Source organism: Mastigoproctus giganteus, chromosome 9 (genome assembly GCF_048544385.1).
Source record: "Mastigoproctus giganteus isolate SK-2022 chromosome 9, ASM4854438v1, whole genome shotgun sequence".
NCBI lineage: Eukaryota > Metazoa > Arthropoda > Arachnida > Uropygi > Thelyphonidae > Mastigoproctus > Mastigoproctus giganteus.
The window spans coordinates 180,014,662-180,036,252 of NC_143583.1; the positions used below are offsets into that span (position 1 = coordinate 180,014,662).

At 37.7% G+C, this 21,591-nt stretch overlaps 1 protein-coding gene across 1 annotated transcript in view; it reads left to right on the forward strand.

The window, feature by feature from the left end:
- The window catches only part of LOC150080917 (uncharacterized), a 408,289-nt gene that overhangs the window by 286,020 nt on the left and 100,678 nt on the right, over positions 1–21,591 (forward strand). The window contains exon 13 of the mRNA XM_090380855.1: positions 5,780–6,258. Coding sequence (XP_090236981.1) covers positions 5,780–6,258 — 479 coding nt within the window. The remainder of the gene's footprint in view (positions 1–5,779; positions 6,259–21,591) is intronic.

Below are 21,591 nucleotides of genomic sequence, written 5' to 3' on the forward strand. Positions count from 1 at the left end.
TAACTGTGCGTGGAGGATCTCAGTGGTCCACAGTTATTTCCTCTTCAAACACGCCTTCACCTGTCGGACCGGTTCCTTCCTCAGCAGATGTTATCATGCGTCCAAGGTCTAGATGTCGATTTCAACAGTTTAGTCAGGATCGACATTATATACTCCGTAGCGGGTGGCCAAGGCCACCAATATTATAACCTGAGTCCCGATGTATTCTCTTTACTCATTCTGTAAACACTCACTTAATATTTAGTATACCAAATTCATTTCTCTATTTTTCTGATACTTCATTTAACTTATTCATTATTAGTGCACTCTTTTAATTTTTTGGTTTATTCAGGCAATGTAATTCATATTACATTGTTAACCCCTGGCCACTGTGTCGTGACGGACAGTTGCAACTGCACCACTATGTACATCACTATCTCAGTAAAGATTTCTCTCTCTCTAAACAATGTGGGACATTTTTTTTTTTCTTCAGTTGATCATCTCAAAGAAACTCTTCGCTTGGATCCAAAAATTACAAATTTGGATTCATTCCACCACAGTACGTTGCTTCACTGTTCAGTTGATGGCTTTTAGCCCAAGACAACGGTTTATTTTTATTTCAGGTTTTTTAAGTGTTTTCCGATTACTACCCGACTATAAAGTCCTGCTTGTTTAATACGGAGTTTTACCGTGAATCTAAACACAAGAGTTTCTCTGTTCCTATTGAACTTATCTCGAATTTCAGGTGCAGCTATTCGTCGACTGCGTTCAGAAATCAGTGTTATGGTCTTATCTTGTGCTTCCGTTGTTGCACGAGGTCTTCCTGATCGTGGTTCGTCCTTTGAACTGCCAGTCTCCTTGAATTGTCGAATGGCAGTTCGTACTCCGTTAAATGAAACACCTCGCTCTTTGTCAGTACTTCTCATGAAATAACTTTCTTTATACATAGGTGTTATATACTTATTTTTTCAACGCTCAATTCTTTATTTCTTGCCATGTTTATCACAAAACTTACACCACTCTTTCTGAATGATGGGTGTTCAGTTTTATAAGTCACAGCTCTCATTCCCCAATTTGTATTATTGCAAAATACTCTAGAATCAACTACAGTCTTCCATAATATTGTATCAATACTCCCATCAATACTCACTAAAAAATAGTGTATCAATCTTTTTTAGAATATTATATTCTAGAATCAGCTACAACATTCTGCCATATTTTGGAATTATCTACAGTGTTCTACAATATTCAGGAGTCTTCCACACCTTTCTCAAATATTCTGGAAATTTCTTAAATATTTTTTCTGTTTTTTTTTTTTTTTTATTCCAAACTTATAGGCGGGAGTGTACGTCAGGTGGAAAAGGTGTACAGGTCCTTCCTCTCTTCTTTAAGGGTGTTTTCGTTCTTGCTGGTATTAAACTTGGTGGATAGCAGGTTGAGCGCCAGACAAAACCAGAGTGTGCTCAGGCACTGGAACGTTCCTCTCCTCATGTATATTGATTTGGTCGTGATGTTTCCGTCCTTGTTAGTGGTTCTCCATTTCGCCATAGTTGCTTCTGAGAAGTTTACCACTGTCGAGTAAATTTTATAGATCTTCTGCATTTCTGTCGGTTGGCTGATTTGTTATAGGGTTTTAGGCGTTTCAGCAACTTAGCGATATAACGTTTTATATAATATGACTATGAATTGCGTGTATTCTGTGGTCGATTTGCTGTTTGCTGGGCGAAAAACCATGCTACCTTCGCCTGATACCGACTACTCAGAAACGTTGTGAAAAAGACCCATAAAAATTCTTCGGTCATTGATGGGTTTCGAACTCAAGTCTTTTGTACTCCGTGTGAGGACGGTGATTATACTACCAACTGTGCTGCGCATCAGAGAAAAGGATTTCCCTGGCGGGCAGGATTGTGAAAAGGTGTGTGTGTGTGTGTGTGTGTGTGTGTGTGTGTGTGTGTGTGTGTGTGTGTGTGTGTGTGTGTGTGTGTGTGTGTGTGTGTGTGTGTGTGTGTGTGTGTGTGTGTGTGTGTGTGTGTGTGTGTGTGTGTGTGTGTGCTGTTGAACATCTTGTACCAGGAGTTGTGGATATCGTCTGTTCCTGGGATTCGCTATTTGTGGGACTTCTGGTTCGCCTGTTATATTTCTTCCTGGTGAGTCTCCCATTCTACCATCTCTTCTATGTCCTTGGTTTTCTTCCGTTCTAAGTCTACTCGGGGGATCGGGGCGTTATTTCTAACTTTGCTGCTGTATAGGTTGCCCCAAAACTCCTTGATTACCTTCTGATCGAGAAGTGCATTACTTTGCTTCTCCTCTTGTGAAATGCTCCTGTAAAAGGCTCTTTGGTTTGCATCGAAGTTCCGGTTGTTTGTTTTCCACTGGGCACAACTCTCTGTCGGCGAAGTCTCTTGCTAAGTGCGAGTAGGTTCATCTTCAGGGTGTTTAGGTATTTTTCTATCCTCTGGTTCTTGGTGTTTTGTTTGCCGTGGGTATTATCTACCTTGAGGTTACTCTTCACTTTTTCAATCAGTTTTTTACTTCTCCTTTCGGTTGGTACTGCGTTAGTTGGCCTATCTTGACTCTTAGCTATTCTGTCTTCTGCTGAAACCTTTTTCTCAAGCTGAGGATGCCTTGTTTTTCTTGTTCTGCTGGAACCAGTACTATAGTTCATCCACTGCACGCATATAGATGAATTGTCAAATAAAATCCTGCTACACCTCAACGATCGTTAAATAATTAGATATCATTAAATAAATTTGCTCTGTAGTAATCTTTCGTGAGATGACACATCACCCAGCAACCTTTTGTGAATGTAAAATCTTTCTAATATTGCCCGAGGGTTTTCTGTGCACTATATTGGATTATTATGGCTGTTGATGTGACCGTCCAAATAAAGCCAAGCTACATCAGAGAAAAATAAGTTGTCAGTGCATATTTCGATGGATGATATGACGAAACATTGTGCATGAGCTCAAACAGCAAGTAGGATATGCTCCCTAGCTACTTTATCTGGATACGCTCATGCACAACTTAACTTGATGTTCATGTATCTCAAGGTTTTCGTATCTTGATGTACACTCCCTTTCGACAATCCACGTTTTGCTGTTGGAGCTTCGGTAGAGATTTTTTTTAGAGAATCTCAAAAGCTCTTCATCTTCATCTTCCTGATACCTTTTTCCTTCCATAGCACACGAACAACAGTTCTTTCGCTGCTATATCTTAACACCAACAATCTGTCTCTTCATCTTACTGCAATTCACCTTCCTTTAAAACCATTGACTTAAGGTGCATTATGGTCATTCACACTACCTGTTTGACGAAAACGTTGTACAGTTCAATGAGTAATTGGGTGTAATAAATGTCCAAACAGGTCCAAACAGGCCTGTTTGGACATTTATTACAGAATGTATGTCTCTTGGCAGTAGCAAATATGATTTGGATGCAGGGTAATGTTCCTAGTTAAACACACACGCACTATTCTCCCCAGTGGAAAAGTATTATCCACTGCACTAATAAACATTTTACTTTTACCCGAAACACCGGGTAGTCAAGCCCCAGAGTGCCATAGTATACGAGTTTGCGTGAACCGTGGCTCAACCTGGTGTGACTGTTAATGGTTAATACGTTTAACGATTGTATTCATTATGTATTCATCGAAATGATTAATTGTAGACTCCTCGGACCTAGTAGTCATGATATAAAAAATTATAAATAGATGTAGCTGAGTGGTACCCGAAGGGTAGCTGAAGGAGGTACCCGAGCCTCTGCCTGGGTACCTCCTTCCCTTCTCAGACTTGTATTCCTTTCCTTAATACAGCCTCACTTCACATATGGAATCATCTCATGGGGTACGACCAGTCAATATAACCTTACGAGAATCAATTCAATTGTCAATCGATGTGTTCGTTCAATTTTGGGCCTTCCCTGGAATGCATCGGTGACTTCGAGATATAAGGAAGCGAGACTCTTAAGCATCTACCAACTGATACAAAAAGCTGAAGCGGTCTTTGTCTACAATGCTTTGAAAACACCAAACTTTCCTCCTCTCTTCAGATCCTTTTTTATAACAATAGAAGAAGAAGGAATAAGATATAATTTAAGAAATGAAGCGAACCTGAAGGTTCCGCTTTTCAGAAAAGCCATAGGCCAGAAAAATATAAAATACAGAGGCGCAAAAACCTGGAATAATCTTCCTGAAAACATCAAAAATGCCATTTCACTAAAGAAGTTCAAGAAGCTCCTGACTGAACACATCACCAGGGAGGTCTGATCTAAATCACCTTCCACTCAACTCCTGAACTTGCCACAATGCATACCAGTTTGGAAATTGTGTAAACAAGTTGAAGGAATAGCTGTCATAAATTGTAACATTCTATGCAATTATTTCATAATTTTTCTTTCATACTTGCTATTGTAAAAGTACTCACAATGTAATTATAAGTATGTACTGTTGTTAACCACGCGACATGTGTGGTTGGTTTACGTAGTCTCGGTAATGGAATGTAGAAACATGTCCGATTCATGATGTATCTGTTTTTATTGTTATCTTTTTCAAAGGGAACACCCCCTAAAAAGCCTCTGGCTTATGTGTTCTCCCTCCCTTCTTGCTGTTATCTCCCAACAATTGTAACACAAAATAGGGATAAATAAATTATCAATTCTTATCAATTCTTGGTCAAATGCGAGGGTACATTTGTACCTGCGTTTGAGTTGGCCATTGGTCAAGCCCGCGTAGCTGATAAATACGGTGACGTATTCACTCTGTCTTGTGAATTCCGTTCGCTGTGTGGTCGTCACGGAATATATACAAAAAATTCATTGTTTTTATTTTTTATTTTTTTATTTTCAATATCAATACTCTCACAGTAAACCTGCCTTCTGCCATCTATAAAAATATCTCACTCGCACAGTCCCCGATATCATGTGCTCTCTCTTGCCAATAGCTGTTGATCAGATGGGTTGTGCTGTAATGAAAACTCGATATTAAATTAATTAATTTGTTTATTTTATTATTTTTTTATTTATTTATTTTTATTTTTATTTTTTGTTAATTTTTCGCCTATTTTCATTAGAAAGAGCGAGAATTCCGATAGCAATTGATATTCATGGAACAGCATGCTAATGAGCAGGAACAACTGCTATTCTTTTCTTTTCTCTTTTTTTTTTTTTTTTTTATGAAAATATTTACTTTTAGGCCGCCCTGGCTGACAAATCATAATACTCTATTGCACTTCAATCCTTCAAATGAAACCGTAAATCCTGGTATAAATACAGATGGGATTTGAATTGCTCCCATATGCCCATATAATTAAACTGGTTTTTTTTTTCTTCTTCTTTTTCTTTTTCCGGTATTTGAACACATCAGAAATAAATAATGCTACTGTTAAACTCAGCTTGCAAACGACCTTTCTAATTCGAAAGTTGTTACAGACCAATGAGGTTTCTCTAGTAATCGTCTGTATTTAATTTGCTTGAAATCTCGTGTTGCAGCGCCTGCAGTTGTTATAACAATTAAGTTCGTGTTGATTTCATGGCTGCTTGTGCTCTGGGAGACAAATTTAATCTCCTTCCTGCCTGCTGTTTTAACAAACAATGGAAGCGTGCTTGTTTGCATTTTAATAACAATTTAAGAAATGAAGGCATTTATTTCTACTAGAATGAAAGGCACTCTGAAAAAAAATCTTTTAGACTTTTTAACTGCAAGAAGGGGACTGCTATAATATAAACTATTTTAATATAATATTGAAGTAAATTCCCTTCTTTACTTAAAGAAAGATTTTGAAGCAAAATACTTTTTTTCTCTTAGATTCGATTTTGTTTCTTCAGGAAACGAAGCATTTTTAACCTTCCACTCTGATTTCTCCACCACTGCTATCGGATTCAAAGCTACTTGGGAAATTATTGATCTGTCAAACTGCGGGAACCAACTACTTGACGTGTCCGATCCAGGGTATCTTACAAGTATTCGATTTGGAAAATGGTATTTACCTTTACTTGAATGCAACTTCACCCTTGTATCACCACCTACCGGAAGAGTTGTTTTAATAGTAGTAGAGTTTGATGTTGGTAGACCAGACAAACATGGTCGGTGTCTAAATGATTACGTCCAAGTTTCTTTTGAAGATGAAGAGGAGGGTAGTAGAAGTGTATATCTCTGTGGGAATTCCAGCCTTGTTCCTCGTGGACTACAGTTGATCTCCTATGGATCTTCACTAACTCTGCGATTCTACTCTTCCAAAGAAAAGCATGGCCGACATCGAGGATTTAACATAAGCTATGATCTGTGTAAGTGTATTTTTGCGTTTTAATTCATATTATAAATACACTATAGTTTGTATACATATTTGATTAAATTTCCCCTTCCTCTAAGTGTAGGACGGGCCGTAAAAGAGTTAAACATTTTTGTGTTGATGTTTTTTTGACAATATGGATCGGAATATGATTTAAATTTCCTTACGTTAATGGAGGTAAGAAACATAATGAATCTGTTTAACTTCGAGAAGCACATTTATGATCCACACATTCGAACAAAATTACTGGAGGAAGTGCCGTGAACATTTCGGAAAATATTCAGCATCTTGCATGCCTGTTAAAAATAAATTAATAATTATATAAAAGTTAGTACGGCAAATAAAATAGATAGTTCGTTACTTAATGTCAGCTAGAGGTGTCAGAAGGACAAGTTGGTGGTCATGCCTCAGAAACTATTGAAGCTGTATTGCAACTGTTAGAAAGACGTTCATGTAAATCAAGACTATAGGAAGTGGTCGTATATCGACTTGGCAAATATTGATAAAGAGTGGACTTTTCTGTAGAAAATTCAAATTCAGCTTTTTAAGTGCGCTTGTGAAAACAAAGGTGTAATTTTGAAATTACCTTATTTTCTGTGAGGAAGCCATGTACTGTATCATGTACATGTCATGTCCCCTTAGACATGACTAATAATATTGAATAATTGCATATTCTGTACGTTAGTAAACTCAAAGAAAAAGAAACGAAACGTATCATATCATTCTCCAAAAATAACTATCTGAAACGGATTTCGATTATCGCACGGTCTGTAGTCGTTTTTTATTTGAAGGCCCCCGATACTGGAACGGTAGGAACCATGACATAATCCAGTTATCTTGAATGAAAACGTATATGTGGAACGGGATCAAAATAAAGAAACTCTGTGCTTTCAACAAAATGAGGCTGCTCCACAACTTTCCTAAATTCCCAAAAAATTCCTAATCGTATTTTCAGTCACAGACTGTGCTGATGGCACGGTCTGTGACCGAACTCTTCAGCGCCGCATACCCTGATTTGTCATTGTCGGTTATTTTGATTCAGCCAAATAGGCCGCATAGTGAGTACTGCATAGAGGTCTGGATGCCTCATTTTAGGAAGGATGTAGAGCTGCTGGAACGGCTGCAGGGAAGTGCAACGAGATTGGTGAAGGGAAGGAAAGGGTTGTCTTATGAAGATAGGCTTCATTTCTGCAAATTGCAGCGTCAGGATACTAGGCACCTGCAAGGTGATCTAATTGAAGTATTTAAGGCTTTGAATGGATTGAGCAAGCTCAATGCTGATGGCATTCCCCTCTTACTTAGACTACGCAATAAGGAGATAAAAAAATAAACTTCCTCGTAACTGAGGAAGGATGGTTGCAGGATTGATGGTCGTTCTAGAAATATCTAGAACAAATTCATCTTTTGTTGTGTGGAAGTGAGGAGTTTGAATAAATTCAAGAAGAACTAGAAAAACTATTGGAAGGGATGGACAGGGTAACAGGGGAATGTTTTTTTTTTTTTTTTTTTTTTTTTTTTTGGCTGATGCTTCATAAGGTTTGTTTTTTTGGATTATTTGCCATATTAATACTAACACAAATACGAATCTAATAACTGCTGAATTAAAATATTATTTCTATAGTTTTACAAGATGCCCTTCAGAAAATCAAGCCATTCATAAGAAATTGATCGTGTTTCTTTCATACAAGGTTCATTTAATGTGTAAATTCTCCTAAACCTTTATGATTTAGTCAAAATTGATATAATATTTACAGTGACTATCTCTAATCTTAGAATTTATCTAATCAACCACGGTTTTTTTTTTAATTAAACGATTATTTTCAAATCGCTTTAGAATATAGGCTTATCAGACAAGAAAGCACGTCTATCTACATCAACGTCGAGCACGTCTGATATGCCTGGAAAGCTGCCTTTAAGAAGTAATTCGTTTGAACTTGAAATTGATGCTGCAATAAATGAATAAATAATAGAAATATTTATTTTCTTGTACCAGGAATTCAGAGGTACTCGTATCTTTGAATTACGTGGGAGTAATTCATTATTGATCACTAAATTATACGATTTTTTTTAACTCCACTTTGTAGCAGAGATCGCAACGCACACACATATACTGTATATATGTTGTATGTATAATATGTAAATTAAAATTGTAATTTACATATTTATTTAGTATTTTCCACTAGCATATTTATTGGTAAATACTGAAATATACTACATATTAACAAAAGATTTACTGAATTGCTGTAATTATTATTTCTGTATTACTTTTTTTTTATTTTTAAATATCGTGCAGAATAAACAGTATGACTATCACATCCTAAGCATGATGCAGACAGTAAATAAATAAATATATATATATTTTATTCCTATAAGTTGTAGTAACAGGTTCTGGCAAATATTCCTGATATGTACCCCATAAAAAGCAGCAATTCAGATGTCGAATGAGCTCGCCGTTGAAGTGGAAGTAGGAGAGAATTGCCTGATAAATCATAATTCAAATGGGGATTTTAAAGTAAATTACACAGGGCGAAAATTGTAGAATGGGATTCTATTCTATATTCAAAAGAAAATGAACAGGTGATTCAATGCCATTCATTAGTTCCGCTGTTCTCTCTCTCTCTCTCTCTCTCTCTCTCTCTCTCTCTCTCTCTCTCTCTCTCTCTCTCTCTCTTACTCCGTATCACTTTCACCCACATAATTCGTAGTATCGACTGCTGAAAGTGAGTATTGTTTTTGTTGTTGTAGTAGGGTTTTAGGAGCATCAGTGACTAAAGCCATATATCTCCTTGTATATTGTCTGTAAATTGCTTGTGATCTGAGGTCAGCTTTGTGTTTGCGGGACGAAAAACCCAAGTTTCTGGAAGGAAAAAACAATGCCACCTTCGCCTGAGACCAACTAACTCAACCATGTTATGAAAAAGACCCATAAAAATTTTTCACGTCATCGATTGAACTCGAATTGAGGTCTTTTCCACCCAGTGTGGGAATAACGGCGATCCTACCAACTGTACTAACTACGAAGGCTTTATCGTGCGTAAGCCAACAATTTGTTTAGGAGAATGGGTGACTGGAGTGTGGACCTTTTGTGCACCACAAAAGTGCACCACACTCACGCTGTGAGTGTGGTGCACAAAAGCTATTGAATGACTTTGAACCGCCTTTTTAATAAAATAGTGATTACAATAACTTTTATTCAGTGATTATTATCATTATTATTAACTTAATAATATAAAAAAACTATTATTTTTAGGCCACCCGAATAATTTAATTCATCTGCCGCGCTGTGTGTATTATATCTGTGTAATTGCTTGTGTTTTATGGTCGATTTGTCTCTTTTGCTGGACGAAAAATCCCAGTTTCTGGAGGAAAAACCTTGCTATCTACGTCTGAGACCGACTAACTCAGCCATGCAGTGAAAAAAGCCCATTAAAGTTCCTCGCATCATCGACGGGATTCGAACCCGGGCATTTTCCACCCGGTGTGGGAAGGACGGCGACAACACCACTGTGCTACCCGCGCAAACTGACTTAATAAATAGACATTGCAATAAACGTCGAAGTGCCCTCCTTCTCAAATATTAGCACATATAACTCTTTTCATCTTCTTTACATTATAATTATGGAACGCCTTTAAAGCAGTGGCTTTAGTGTGACCTTTAGTCATAGAAACACCCTCGTGGGTCAGACAGTTGATATAATCACCATCCTCCCCCCTGCCCACACTGAGTAGAAAAGACCTGAGTTCAAATCCCATCAATGACGCGAGGAATTTTTACAGACGTTTTTCACAGCAAGGCCGAGATAGTCGTCAGTCTCAGGCGAGGGTAACATGGTTTTTGCTACCGGAAACTGGCGAATTTTCGTCTACCAAACAATAAAACGACCACAGAACACACACATTTTTACAGACATGTATAGCATCTTATGTAGGACAGCACGTGAACGAAAGTTCAACTCCTCCTTTGTACACTGTGATAATTACAGAGCTCTTTAAAAGGCCAGAAATGTGTGTAATATTATGTTCCTGCAGTATGTGTGTTGTTTAGTTGTTTCTGGCCGTTTTGTCACCAGGCAGGCGATCACCTGGAAAGCCTGCCAGTGTCCGTCTACACCACGGGGAGGTACGCCACAACTACGCATGAACCATGGCCAACGCAAGTTTGGAACCATTCAGAAGAATCCCGTGCCGGCAACAGCGCGTGCACACACACACACACACACACACACACACACACACACACACACACACACACACACACACACACACACACACATTGTATATGGTGCAATAGGGTCTAAGTTGCTGATGCTCCTAAAACCTTACAACAACCAACCGCCCAATCAGAGAAGCCATGAACGGCTTTTATACCATTAAGAAAAATCCAGCCAATTTAATAGAGTATAAAAATATGGCATGAGAAAATTCAAAAGCAATAAAAAGCAGTGACTCCAAATCGATCTGTAGCATTACAGAAAAGGTTATGTTGGCAAAGCCTGATTATAAGAAATTGTTGACCAAGAGAGAAAATAAAGGGGAACAAGGAGCTTTTCTAGTAGATGAATACAAATATGAAGAGAACTTGTCAAATCGGGCCTTTGCGTAATGGGTGCAGGAAAGTCTTACGTAATCCAGTTGATGTTGCAAATGAATTTAACAGGTACTTTGCACCGATTTATAGGAGGAAGGCGTTATGAAGAGAAACTGCGTAAGACGCTCGAAAGCATGAATAAGAAAAAGTTTTGAGCGTAAAGGCAAGTAAGGCTCCTGAAAATGAAGACTTATGCCCAGCAATTTTGGGGAACGCAGCAAGAGTGCATTGTATCAGTAAAATAAAATTAATTACGAGAACTTGGAAGAGATTCCTTTGGATTGGAGATGTGAAAATATATTGCTAATACATAAAGGTGGTTGGTTCTAAGAGCGAAGTAGATAACTATCGACCGATTAGTCTGACTGTAGTAATAAGGAAAATCATAGATTCAATAAGCAAGAGTACAATATAGAGTTATTTAGATAAAAATGAATTTCTATGATACACAACATAGTTTTGTTGAGGCAAAGTCATGTTTAACCAACCTGGTTATCTATTTTCACAGCCACTCAGAGCTGGATGCAGGAAATAATTTCGACATCGTTAAATTGGAATTTAGCAAAGCATTTGACTCGGTCCCGCACAAGAATTTTCTTTATAAGTTGTAACATGTGAACATGTTGAGATCACAAGTAAGGTCATTAGCCGGATTGCAGAATGGCTGCAAGGCAGGAAGTAGAGAATTGTGATTAATGTTTACTCCTCATATTGGGATAACTGTAAGAAGTGGAAACTCCAAGGATCGGCACTTGGACCACCGTTCTATTTCTCTTAAATTACTTCGAAGAGATACACAGAGTGATGTCAAAATTTATATTATACTGGATTACAGGAAGTTTTCTCTTTTCCAACGGGTTGTTAATTAATGAAGTTGCCTCCATGGGTGGGTGGGTGTTTAGGTACGACTGCTTGGGGAAAATTCAGTAGTCAGTTGGATAGGTCCCTGCGTGAAGAGGGAATCACACATGTAGTTTATTTCATTATGTATTTGTTAATTGGCTGACCCTCCTGAAGCTGGGGCTTTTGTGCACCATAGACTAATATTAATTAATAATTAATATTAACTTATTTGTATTATTGATAATTATCAGTAATACAAATACTAATACGAATATTAATTATCACGCTTTTCTTTGCTGAGTTTTGGCATAGTGTTCAAGCAGTTATCGTTGAAATTTCTGAAGAATTAAAAGTCAATTCGATATTGACTTTTAATTCTGCTAATATGTAAAGGTTATTAGCGTATATAGTACCCTCCTTTTAAGTAGCCCGAAAGATAATACTATGGGGTTATTGGATTATGAGCATGTGCTGTTCCTGGAAAATGATTAGTGACTGAAAGCTAAAAACAACAACTTTTGGACATCTGGGGATGGCCAGGTACTATAATAGTTCTAATTAAATTCGCTTCAGCTGTCAATGATAAAATAACGTAATTTGGGTTTCATTAATTTTGAATCTTCCTGTTTATTTGTATATTTATTTGAAATAATTCATATATTACAGTGATTGGTCAGGAGCGTTAGTGCAGTAGCACGCTCTCTTTGAGTGGACAGGGGGTCAAGCCCCAGAGTGACTGCTGTTTCTTGTATTCTCTCTATAATGTGAACTCCCGTAACAGTGTAGTCCTCCCGGAGTATAAACAGAAAATTTATTTTATTTTAAACACTAGTTCACCTGTATGTAGAAATACAAAATGACAGTTAATATGAATGTACAATAATCAATAATATGTAACTGTTTAAAGCTTTGAAGAATATATAATAACATATGAATAATAACGTAAAAAATTGAGAGGCTAAATACCCTTGATCAGTCAACTGTACATAGTAGAATAAATTATAGGTTAATAGTTGAATAAAATAGGTTAATAGTAGAATAAAAATAAGTTACTTTTGCACAGTAGGAAATAACCTAATCTTCCTGAACTACTTGTTGGGAACAAAAATATCAATCCTATGAAAGATTAATTAATTTCATACATGAAATATCGGGCTCAAGGAGAACATGAATTGAAGACGAGAATTGCTCGAGGAGCGTGCCAAGCATAAGTTAAAAGAGCAAGAGAGAGAGTCAATAAAACTGTGAACTAAATTATAAATGAAAGAAGAAGACTGAAGGTTGCATTCTAAATTAAGAAGAATTAAACGAAACCCATTGTATAGTGTTGCAATCTCTGAGATGGAACTCTAAGTGTTTCTTGAAACAAAGGAAACGAATAAATAGATTTGAACACATTCGGGTAGATACGAAAGATATTTCTGGGACTGAGGCCAAATAATGGAATAATTGCCAATGACAGGTAAAATTATTTGCTTGAAAAGGGTCACAGTAGAAACCTCACTATTGAAAGCCGAGGTAATATATTTGATGAGACCAAGAAGTGGAAAAGCTTTGGGAAGGATGTTTATATATGCGCGTCGATGGATGAAGATCTTGACTTATGAAACACCGAGATATGATAACCCCTGGCATGATGCCGTGAAGGGTATTGTATGGTCGTGGTACCTGCGTGTACCGGTGAACTGTACAATAAAGATCTTATTTATTTATTTATATCTGAAGTGATGAGTAACTCCGATCACCATCGACATAATTCAATAGTATTACAGGTTTAAGCCGATGTCTGGGAAAACATCTTGTTTTCACTGAGTCAATATGAGATGAATTCGAGACAAAACTGTAAAATATGAGCATCAGAGATTGAATCGATAACCTTGTAGACTTTAAGGTCATCGGCAAACATTTGACATCGAAAGTCAACTGTAGTTTCAAAGATTGCAGATGTGAATTAATAATTCAGCAGTGCTTCTGTATTATCAGTATTTTCACTCAGTATTTTCTGTCAAGTTTTGTATTTTCTGTAAAGTACGTGGAAAAGGAATAAAATGCAAACTATAGATAAGACATTAAGATCAACGAACAAAACCGTCCTCCGCGACAGTATAGTGATTTCACTACTTGTCACTCCTTTAGAGAAGCCTGGGTTCGATTCCCGTTTATAACCTCAAAATTTCTATGGTCTTCTTCAGTCGCTGCGGTATTTAACTGATCTCAGGCAGAGGAAGTACGGTTTACGGTTTTCCTCCGTAAAATTATAACGGGGAAATTCCGGGCTTTTCCTCGCGCATTGTAAATCGGCCCGTGAACACACTCTTGTACGGAATAATACACAACGGAGCAATATGGTCTAAGTCGCTGATGCGCCTCAAACAGTATAACAACTGTCGTATAAAAATTAGATTGAAGTACGATAAACAAATCACATAGTGAGGAAGATAATTGGAAAACAATGGCTAAACTTTTCTGAATTAACCCATAAATACGCGTGGGAGGAATGATTGTGAATAAATATGGAAGCAACAATGTGCGATGAGAAACGTGTAGTTCTGATTGGGTCCTTGCTTTAGAAATATCCATGGGTATAAGCGAATTTAAAATATTCACTTTTCAGATTTATGTTTCTTAATAGTCAGCGTTTCTGTTATACGTACTTTATATCCATTTGGAGGATTTGACAGTTTCTCTAACTTCACAGAATAGAAGACATAGTGGTCTATCCTCTGAAGTCGGCTACTCTCAACGGAATAGACCATAGTTTCTGTGAAGTTAGGAACAGCCTCCAAATCTTTCCTGATTAACCACGATAACAGGATTCAATATGGAATCTAGAAACGTGGTCAATTACTAAGGAGTTCCACTATGCGGGAGTTTTGCTCAATTAAGAAATTGAAAACTTCACGCATGCTTTACTTTTACACCCTGCTTTACTTAATAATTTTACACAATAAAATTTACTTAATAACGAAAATTCACATGGTTTAATTAGTGTTATTCACATTACTTGATTCATTTTTATGGAAACTGTAATGAAAGTAGGTTCGTGTGTTTGATTTGTCGGAGCGACCATATCTAATATATTTTATCTGGGCAACCTCCTGATAGTTTATTAAGTATACTATATTATTGAGGTTTTAGATGTTATAAGTAACTTTAAGGATTTTTGAAGAACTTATTTTAGAGCACTCAATTGGCAAAAGTAACATTAATATCGGTGAGGCATGAAAGAGGAGTTTAATTTTACCGGTTGTCATATTGCTATACAGATTGGCTACTAACATGTTCAAAGACTAATTGATTTTTATTAGTACTAAAGGGGTTCGCTTATTTTATCCCTGCACTTGTATTTTAACTAACTTGCTGTAATTAATTAATTAAGAGGATGTGACCGAGCATTAAAAGTTGACTTTATGCAAAATTCTGCGCCCCTTCCCCCGCCTTCCTAGTGCCGAAAATCATTCCCTGTCAAATTCCGTCAAGTCCTTTCCTTTCCCCATTGCACGAGTTTCGAACATTGCATGGGTACTGAAAAACTGAGAAGGAGCTACTGATGCCGGCACTATATATGCTGCGCGGGTCGGTGACTCCTATGTGCTGCGAGATGCGTCCACTTGTGGAGACAGGGGCGGTTATAATATTTCGGCTCATGAGTGGATATCAGACGCGGATGAAAGCATTGAATGGTACCAGGAGATTACCATTGTTTATTATTACTGATAATTAAAATCACATCTGCGAAACGTGCAAATATTATGAGTATAACGTGAAATATACTTTTGTGATTCTGGATTTAAGACACTACTTTGACAAGAAGGTTTAACAGAAGTCAACAATATGGGAGGAGAGCCCTTAACGAAACCCTTTTCATCAAATTTGCAGTTCAAATGCCATCAACAAAAAACAAGGTACCTGTTCAGTTAGCAGTATTTCAACATATTCAAAAAAGAGAGTATCAGAGTACCTGCCCACCTACTGATGAGGAGCCAATAAGCTCCGAAACGGTACCGTATGGGTGATGGTGATAACCAGCCAGAACAGATGGTTACTTATTACTTATTATTTTTACTCATCACCCTAGGTTGCCACAGTTACTTCACGATTAATGGCCCAATGACCAGCAAGTCAAGAAGCATCCACAAATACTTCCTTAGAAGCACCATGAACCACAACAAATTTGAGCTCATTTGAAAGATGTCGGATTTGCAGCGTGCACGAACTACCAAACCATTATAAGCCTATATTATTGTCATTTAAGGCTACGCAAACGATGTGGGAACAGCTTTCCCATTGACAAAAAAGCAGTTGATTAGGCAAATTTTAAAATTAGAAACCAAAGTCGTATTCTGTAAATTTTATATCGATTTTGACTAGATATCTTGAAAGAAGTTCTGAAAAAAATAAAGCAAAAATGGTCTCTGCATAAAATTTCCTTGATTCAAAACTAAGCGAATTAACACCTAGTATATGATTACGGTATAGTTTAAGGTTAAAGCCTCAGGTTATGTAAAGAGTTTATTTAACTAATGTACAAGTTAGTGAAATTGCATCATAATTGGCATCATTAAGTAAATCTCATATTGTGAATACCTTCACAACGAGTTGCCATGATATTGCACTACCTCGAATAAGTAACGCTTCACCATAGGAGAAGACTATTGTTACTTATTCTTAGCGGATACCATCACCCACGGTACCTTTTCGGATCTTATTGGCTCCTCATCAATGGGTGGGCAGGTATCCTGGTGTTGCGAAGTTATACCTGCCCACCTACTGATGAGGAGCCAATAAGCTCCGAAACGGTACCGTATGGGTGATGGTATCAGCGGAGAATAATTAACAACAGTCTTCTCCTATGGTGAAGCGTTACTTATTCGAGGTAGAGCAATGTCATGACAACTCGTTGTGAAGGTATTCACAATATGAGATATAATTAATGATGCCAATTATAACTACTTAAGTAGTTGGCTATGTGCTGAAATGATGCAATTTCAGTAACTTGTACACCTAATATATGTTAATGGTCAAAGGAGCAGAAAGCTGATTTTTGGCCATTCTTAACTTTGAATAATCCCCCAACAATAATAGAGAGAGAGAGAGAGAGAGAGAGAGAGAGAGAGAGAGAGAGAGCAAAGAACTGCATTTATACTCTCTTGTTAATTGTACCTTGTGTTAGAGTTCCTGTTGCAATACCATTGCTACCAGTTGTCAAATATTTATTTTTATTTAACACTTTTATAGTTCGTCTTTTATGTATAAGTGGATAGATTAGTGAAACTCGCTTTGCAGCATTTATTATCATTCCTCAAATGGCCTAATGGTAATTATTTTCCCCCAGTTTCTTTCTGTGAAAGAAAACTACTCTGTCTGGGTTATTTCCTTGGAGATTTCTGTCATTTAATTAGACCTAGGTTGTCTCCAAGAAGTTCTCGGTAATCTTGTTTCCTATTTCCTCTAATTAGAACTGCAGATATTTCTTTACTTCACGAGTAACAGGTATGTTTTTGTGTTAACAGTGTTGGAATATTGAGCATTATATGAACTGAGAAATACTTCGATTTGCGGTTCATCATAATTATATTAGAAATAAGCCAATTAAGAAAAAATAAAAAAATCAGAACGTTTAATAAGATCAGTGTGGTTTCTCGGTAAACAGACTCGGACACATATGGCGTAAAGTTAATGAAAGTACCAAATTTCGATTCGGCAATTAAAGTGGGTTAAAATTACGAACAGCGAATTTATTAAGTGAGAAACGAAAGGTTAATTTTTCCATAAAGTTTGCTCTATTTCCGGCTAGTAATTAACTGGGCACAATTAATTAGATGGTTTAATGGCTGTATATATTCAAGGGTTGCTTGGAAACACAAAATATTTTGTCGGCTTTCAGGAAGCAAGTTGGTTATGTCCATTTGTTAACGGCGTGTGGTAAGCAGGTACCCAAAAACTATCGTTCGTGACTAATTAAACTTTAATGATTACCTTAACACCTGCCAAAACTAATTTGATCTAAACTAATTTGAGAGTTCAGCAATGACAGATGACGAGAATATTAGGGGAATATATATTCACAATTTAGAGGATTTTGCTATACAGTTCTCAAGCATTTTAATCTTAACTTGGATGGAAACCTTGCGAAAATATTCATACCGAAAATATTTGGACATACATATTGTAAAGAACGTTTTGTAGTGGGAAGGAGAATGAGCACGACTGAGCAAGTAGCCATGATTGCAATTACAGTTACTTTGAATTAGCAGTAAGGAAATTGAGGAAGGTCACGAGACATCAGTATGTCGCGTCCGTAAATTACAACACTAAAAAAATGCAAATAAAATAAAATAAATAAATAAATAATAATAATAAAATAAAATAAACGAAATATTCCAGGAAGTGGAGGGAAAGAGGCCTTACCTTAAAGGATTGGAGAGTGATATAGCCATTATACTGTCGCAGAAAGGGGACAAAAGTGCGTTGCTCAGAAAAAAGCCACACTGGATAAAAGCAAAATCATTGATATACGTCAATGAAATTTTGTATGGGCGTATATTAGTATTTCGAAATAACTTATTTTCATAATTTTGAAGTAATATGATGCAACACCAACAGTAGAGTGTGTGAAATTATGAGTAAAGCATGTCATTTATGAAATATGTAAATTAGCTCATGCATACTTGAAAATAAATATCCAGACAGCGGAAACCGTCCTCCTAAATGCTGGACGATTATCTTTGACAATTCGTAGCCCTTGAGGTTGTCACAGACATTCTTGGTCCTTGAGGTTGTCACAGACATTCTCTCAGATATGCCAGACATGCTGATCTTGCTACCTGGAAGTCTAAAACACTGATGGAACTGATATTCGGGTGACACTCAAGTCAAAGTGGACCCAATTTCGGTGAAGTCCGGACGGTCTATGACAGCCAAATCCTCTGCTTGCACCTTCACGATGGTGGGACTGTTAGTAATCCTGAGTATAACCTTCATGCACAAGTACATGGTGGGTGACCACCCAGGTGTGAACCAACGTAAGCAGGGGTCGAGGTGTGGCGCCCACACCACATGGAGGAACGCCGCGCCTCTATGTTACCAGGCAGTACTAGGTGGTAGATGACTCTCATCAACCGGTGAAATACCACCACTTTGCTTATTGGAGGCTTGAAGTGGTGGAACCCATGTTTAGTCTCTAGAGCTAAGTTCCGGCCAACCCTTCCCTATCTCTTCCATCATGCAGTATGATTGATGATTTTTGAGGTTATGATGAATGTCGTGGCGAGATCCAATATTCCTTACATTTCGAGGGTACAGCTCTAAAACGGTGTTCGCAGGCCGGCCGCTAGTTAGTACACCGGACTGAACCTGTTGGTAACTCTCTAGGAAGCTTCCGGATCAGCTAGTGTATAATCTTGCTACCTCTACTCTGCCAGATAGTGACTGGAGGGAGTCCGAGTAGTGTGTATGCGGGGAGCATTGTCGAGGCCACGTTATGTCAAGGATCTGGGTATATTCTTACCACATGTACGCCATATCCAAAAATTTCATTTCTTCATACAGCATGTCCCACCCACTTTTTCTTACTATTGAATACACCATGAATTGTCAAAATAATAGAGCAAGCTTATCTGCGAAAAGATCTAAACCTCCCAAGTACTTCCTAATTCATTTCACAAATATACGTGGTCTCAATTCTAATCTCAACGATGTCCATTTCCACTTGCAGTCTTCCAAACCCCATGTACTTTTTCTGACTGAATCTCAGTTATCAGTTGATTCAACTACTGCTCATCTCAGATGTCCAAATTATTTGCTGTATGATTCCTTTCGCCTCAAAGGTGGTACTTGTGCATATGTCCGTTCTGATATTCCCTGTAAAAGACTTGGCAATTTGGAATCTCCTCTCTTTGATCTTCTCTGGCTTAAAATCTCTCTACTTTATTGTGTAAAATTCATCTGTCGTCTCTACCGTTCTCCCAACTCCACTAATCACTTGGAGCTCTTTGACTTCCTCTCTTTGCAACTTGACTTTCTCCAGTCCAACTTTCCTAACAGTGAAGTAATTTTCCTTGGTGATTTTAACGTTCACAACTCCAGCTGGCTTCCGTTTTCTAGTCACACCGACCCAGCAGGTCGAGATGCTGAGGCTTTTGCAATTACTAATGACCTAGCACAGATTGTTCATTTACCTACAAGAATACCGGACAATCCTAATCATACAGCCAATACGCTTGATCTTTTTCTCACAAACAACCCTTCTAAGTACAAGGTTGAAGTGAGAGGTCCTTTAGGCACTTCAGATCACAACTTGGTGATTGTCTCTTCTCCAATGGAATCTTTATCTCATGGCTATTTCGAACCTCGTATTGTTTGGCATTACAAGAATGCAAAATGGGATGACCTGCGAGACTTCTTTTCTTCTTTTCCTTGGTCAGATTACTGTTTCAAAACTTCTGATGTCAACGTTTGCTCAGATCGTGTCAGTGAAATTATTCTTGCAGGAATGGAATCCTTTATCCCACACTCCACTTTAAAATCTCGTCCTTTATCTAAACCTTGGTTTTCCAATAAATGTGCTAAGGCTGTCCAAGAGAAGAACGTTGCATATCGTAATTGGCTTGTTTCTAATTCTTCAGTTTCATTTTCTGCCTACACCAAAGCTCGCAACAATTGTAAAGCAGTTATTAATCAGTCCAAACTAGAGTTTGAACAAGCTAAGAGTAGAAAACTTGCTTCTTGCCCTAATGGTAGCCGAGCATTCTGGTCTCTTGCCAAAGCTATTGGCCGCAACTTTTGCCCATCTCTGCTCCCACCTCTATCCAAACCAGATGGTTCTGTTGTCACTTCAGCCGAGGATAAAGCTGACCTGCTAGCATCCCATTTTAATTCGAGCTCATGTATTAATGATCTTGGTAAAACACCTCCCACCATTCCTAACACGCTCCATTCAATGCCTCCTGTGGTCTTCCGTCAAAAGGATATCAGAAGGATTTTGATGAATCTTGATGCTAAGAAAGCTCCAGGTCCTAATGGTATTTCTCCACTTGTTCTCAAAACCTGTGCTCCTGAACGTACTCGTATTCTTTGCCGCCTTTTTCCACTTTCTTATTCCAAAGGTGTTTTTCCTTCTGCTTGGAAATTTGCTCATATCCAGCCAGTTCCTAAAAAGGGTGACAAATCCCTCCCATCCAATTATCGTCCCATTGCAATTACTTCTACTCTTTCTAAAGTAATGGAGAAATCAATTAACCGCCAACTCTTAAACTACCTAGAAACCTTCCGTCTGATCAACGATCGCCAGTATGGATTCCGTCAGTGTCGATCCACTGGTGATATTCTGGCTTATGTTACCCATTTATGGACTAATTCAATGGAAAGGTTCGGTGAAACACAAGTAGTTGCTCTTGACATCTCAAAGGCTTTTGATCGTGTTTGGCATAAAGGTCTTCTAAACAAGCTTCCATCTTATGGTTTGCCAACTGTTTTTAGTAATTGGTTATCCAGTTTTCTCTCTGATCGCTCACTGAGGGTGATGGTAGATGGCTCTCTGTCTTCTAACTTCTCCACTAATGCCGGTGTCCCCCAAGGTTCAGTTCTTTCCCCCACTCTTTTCCTCTTGTATATCAATGACCTTCTTCCATTGACTGGAAATTCTATCCATAATTTTGCCGATGATAGCACATTGCATTCAACTTTCCATTTTGAGAAACCTTGTCCAGCTCAATCAGCTTCAAGTTCTCGAAAATCTGCTGCCAATTCCTTAAATGCCGATCTTCAGGTGATTCTCCAGTGGGGCAAAGACAACTTAGTTGATTTCAACCCTTCTAAAACTCAATCTTGTCTTATATCTCGCAAAAAGGATTCTTCTGCTCCTATGCTTATCTTTAGTGACACTCCGATTTCTAG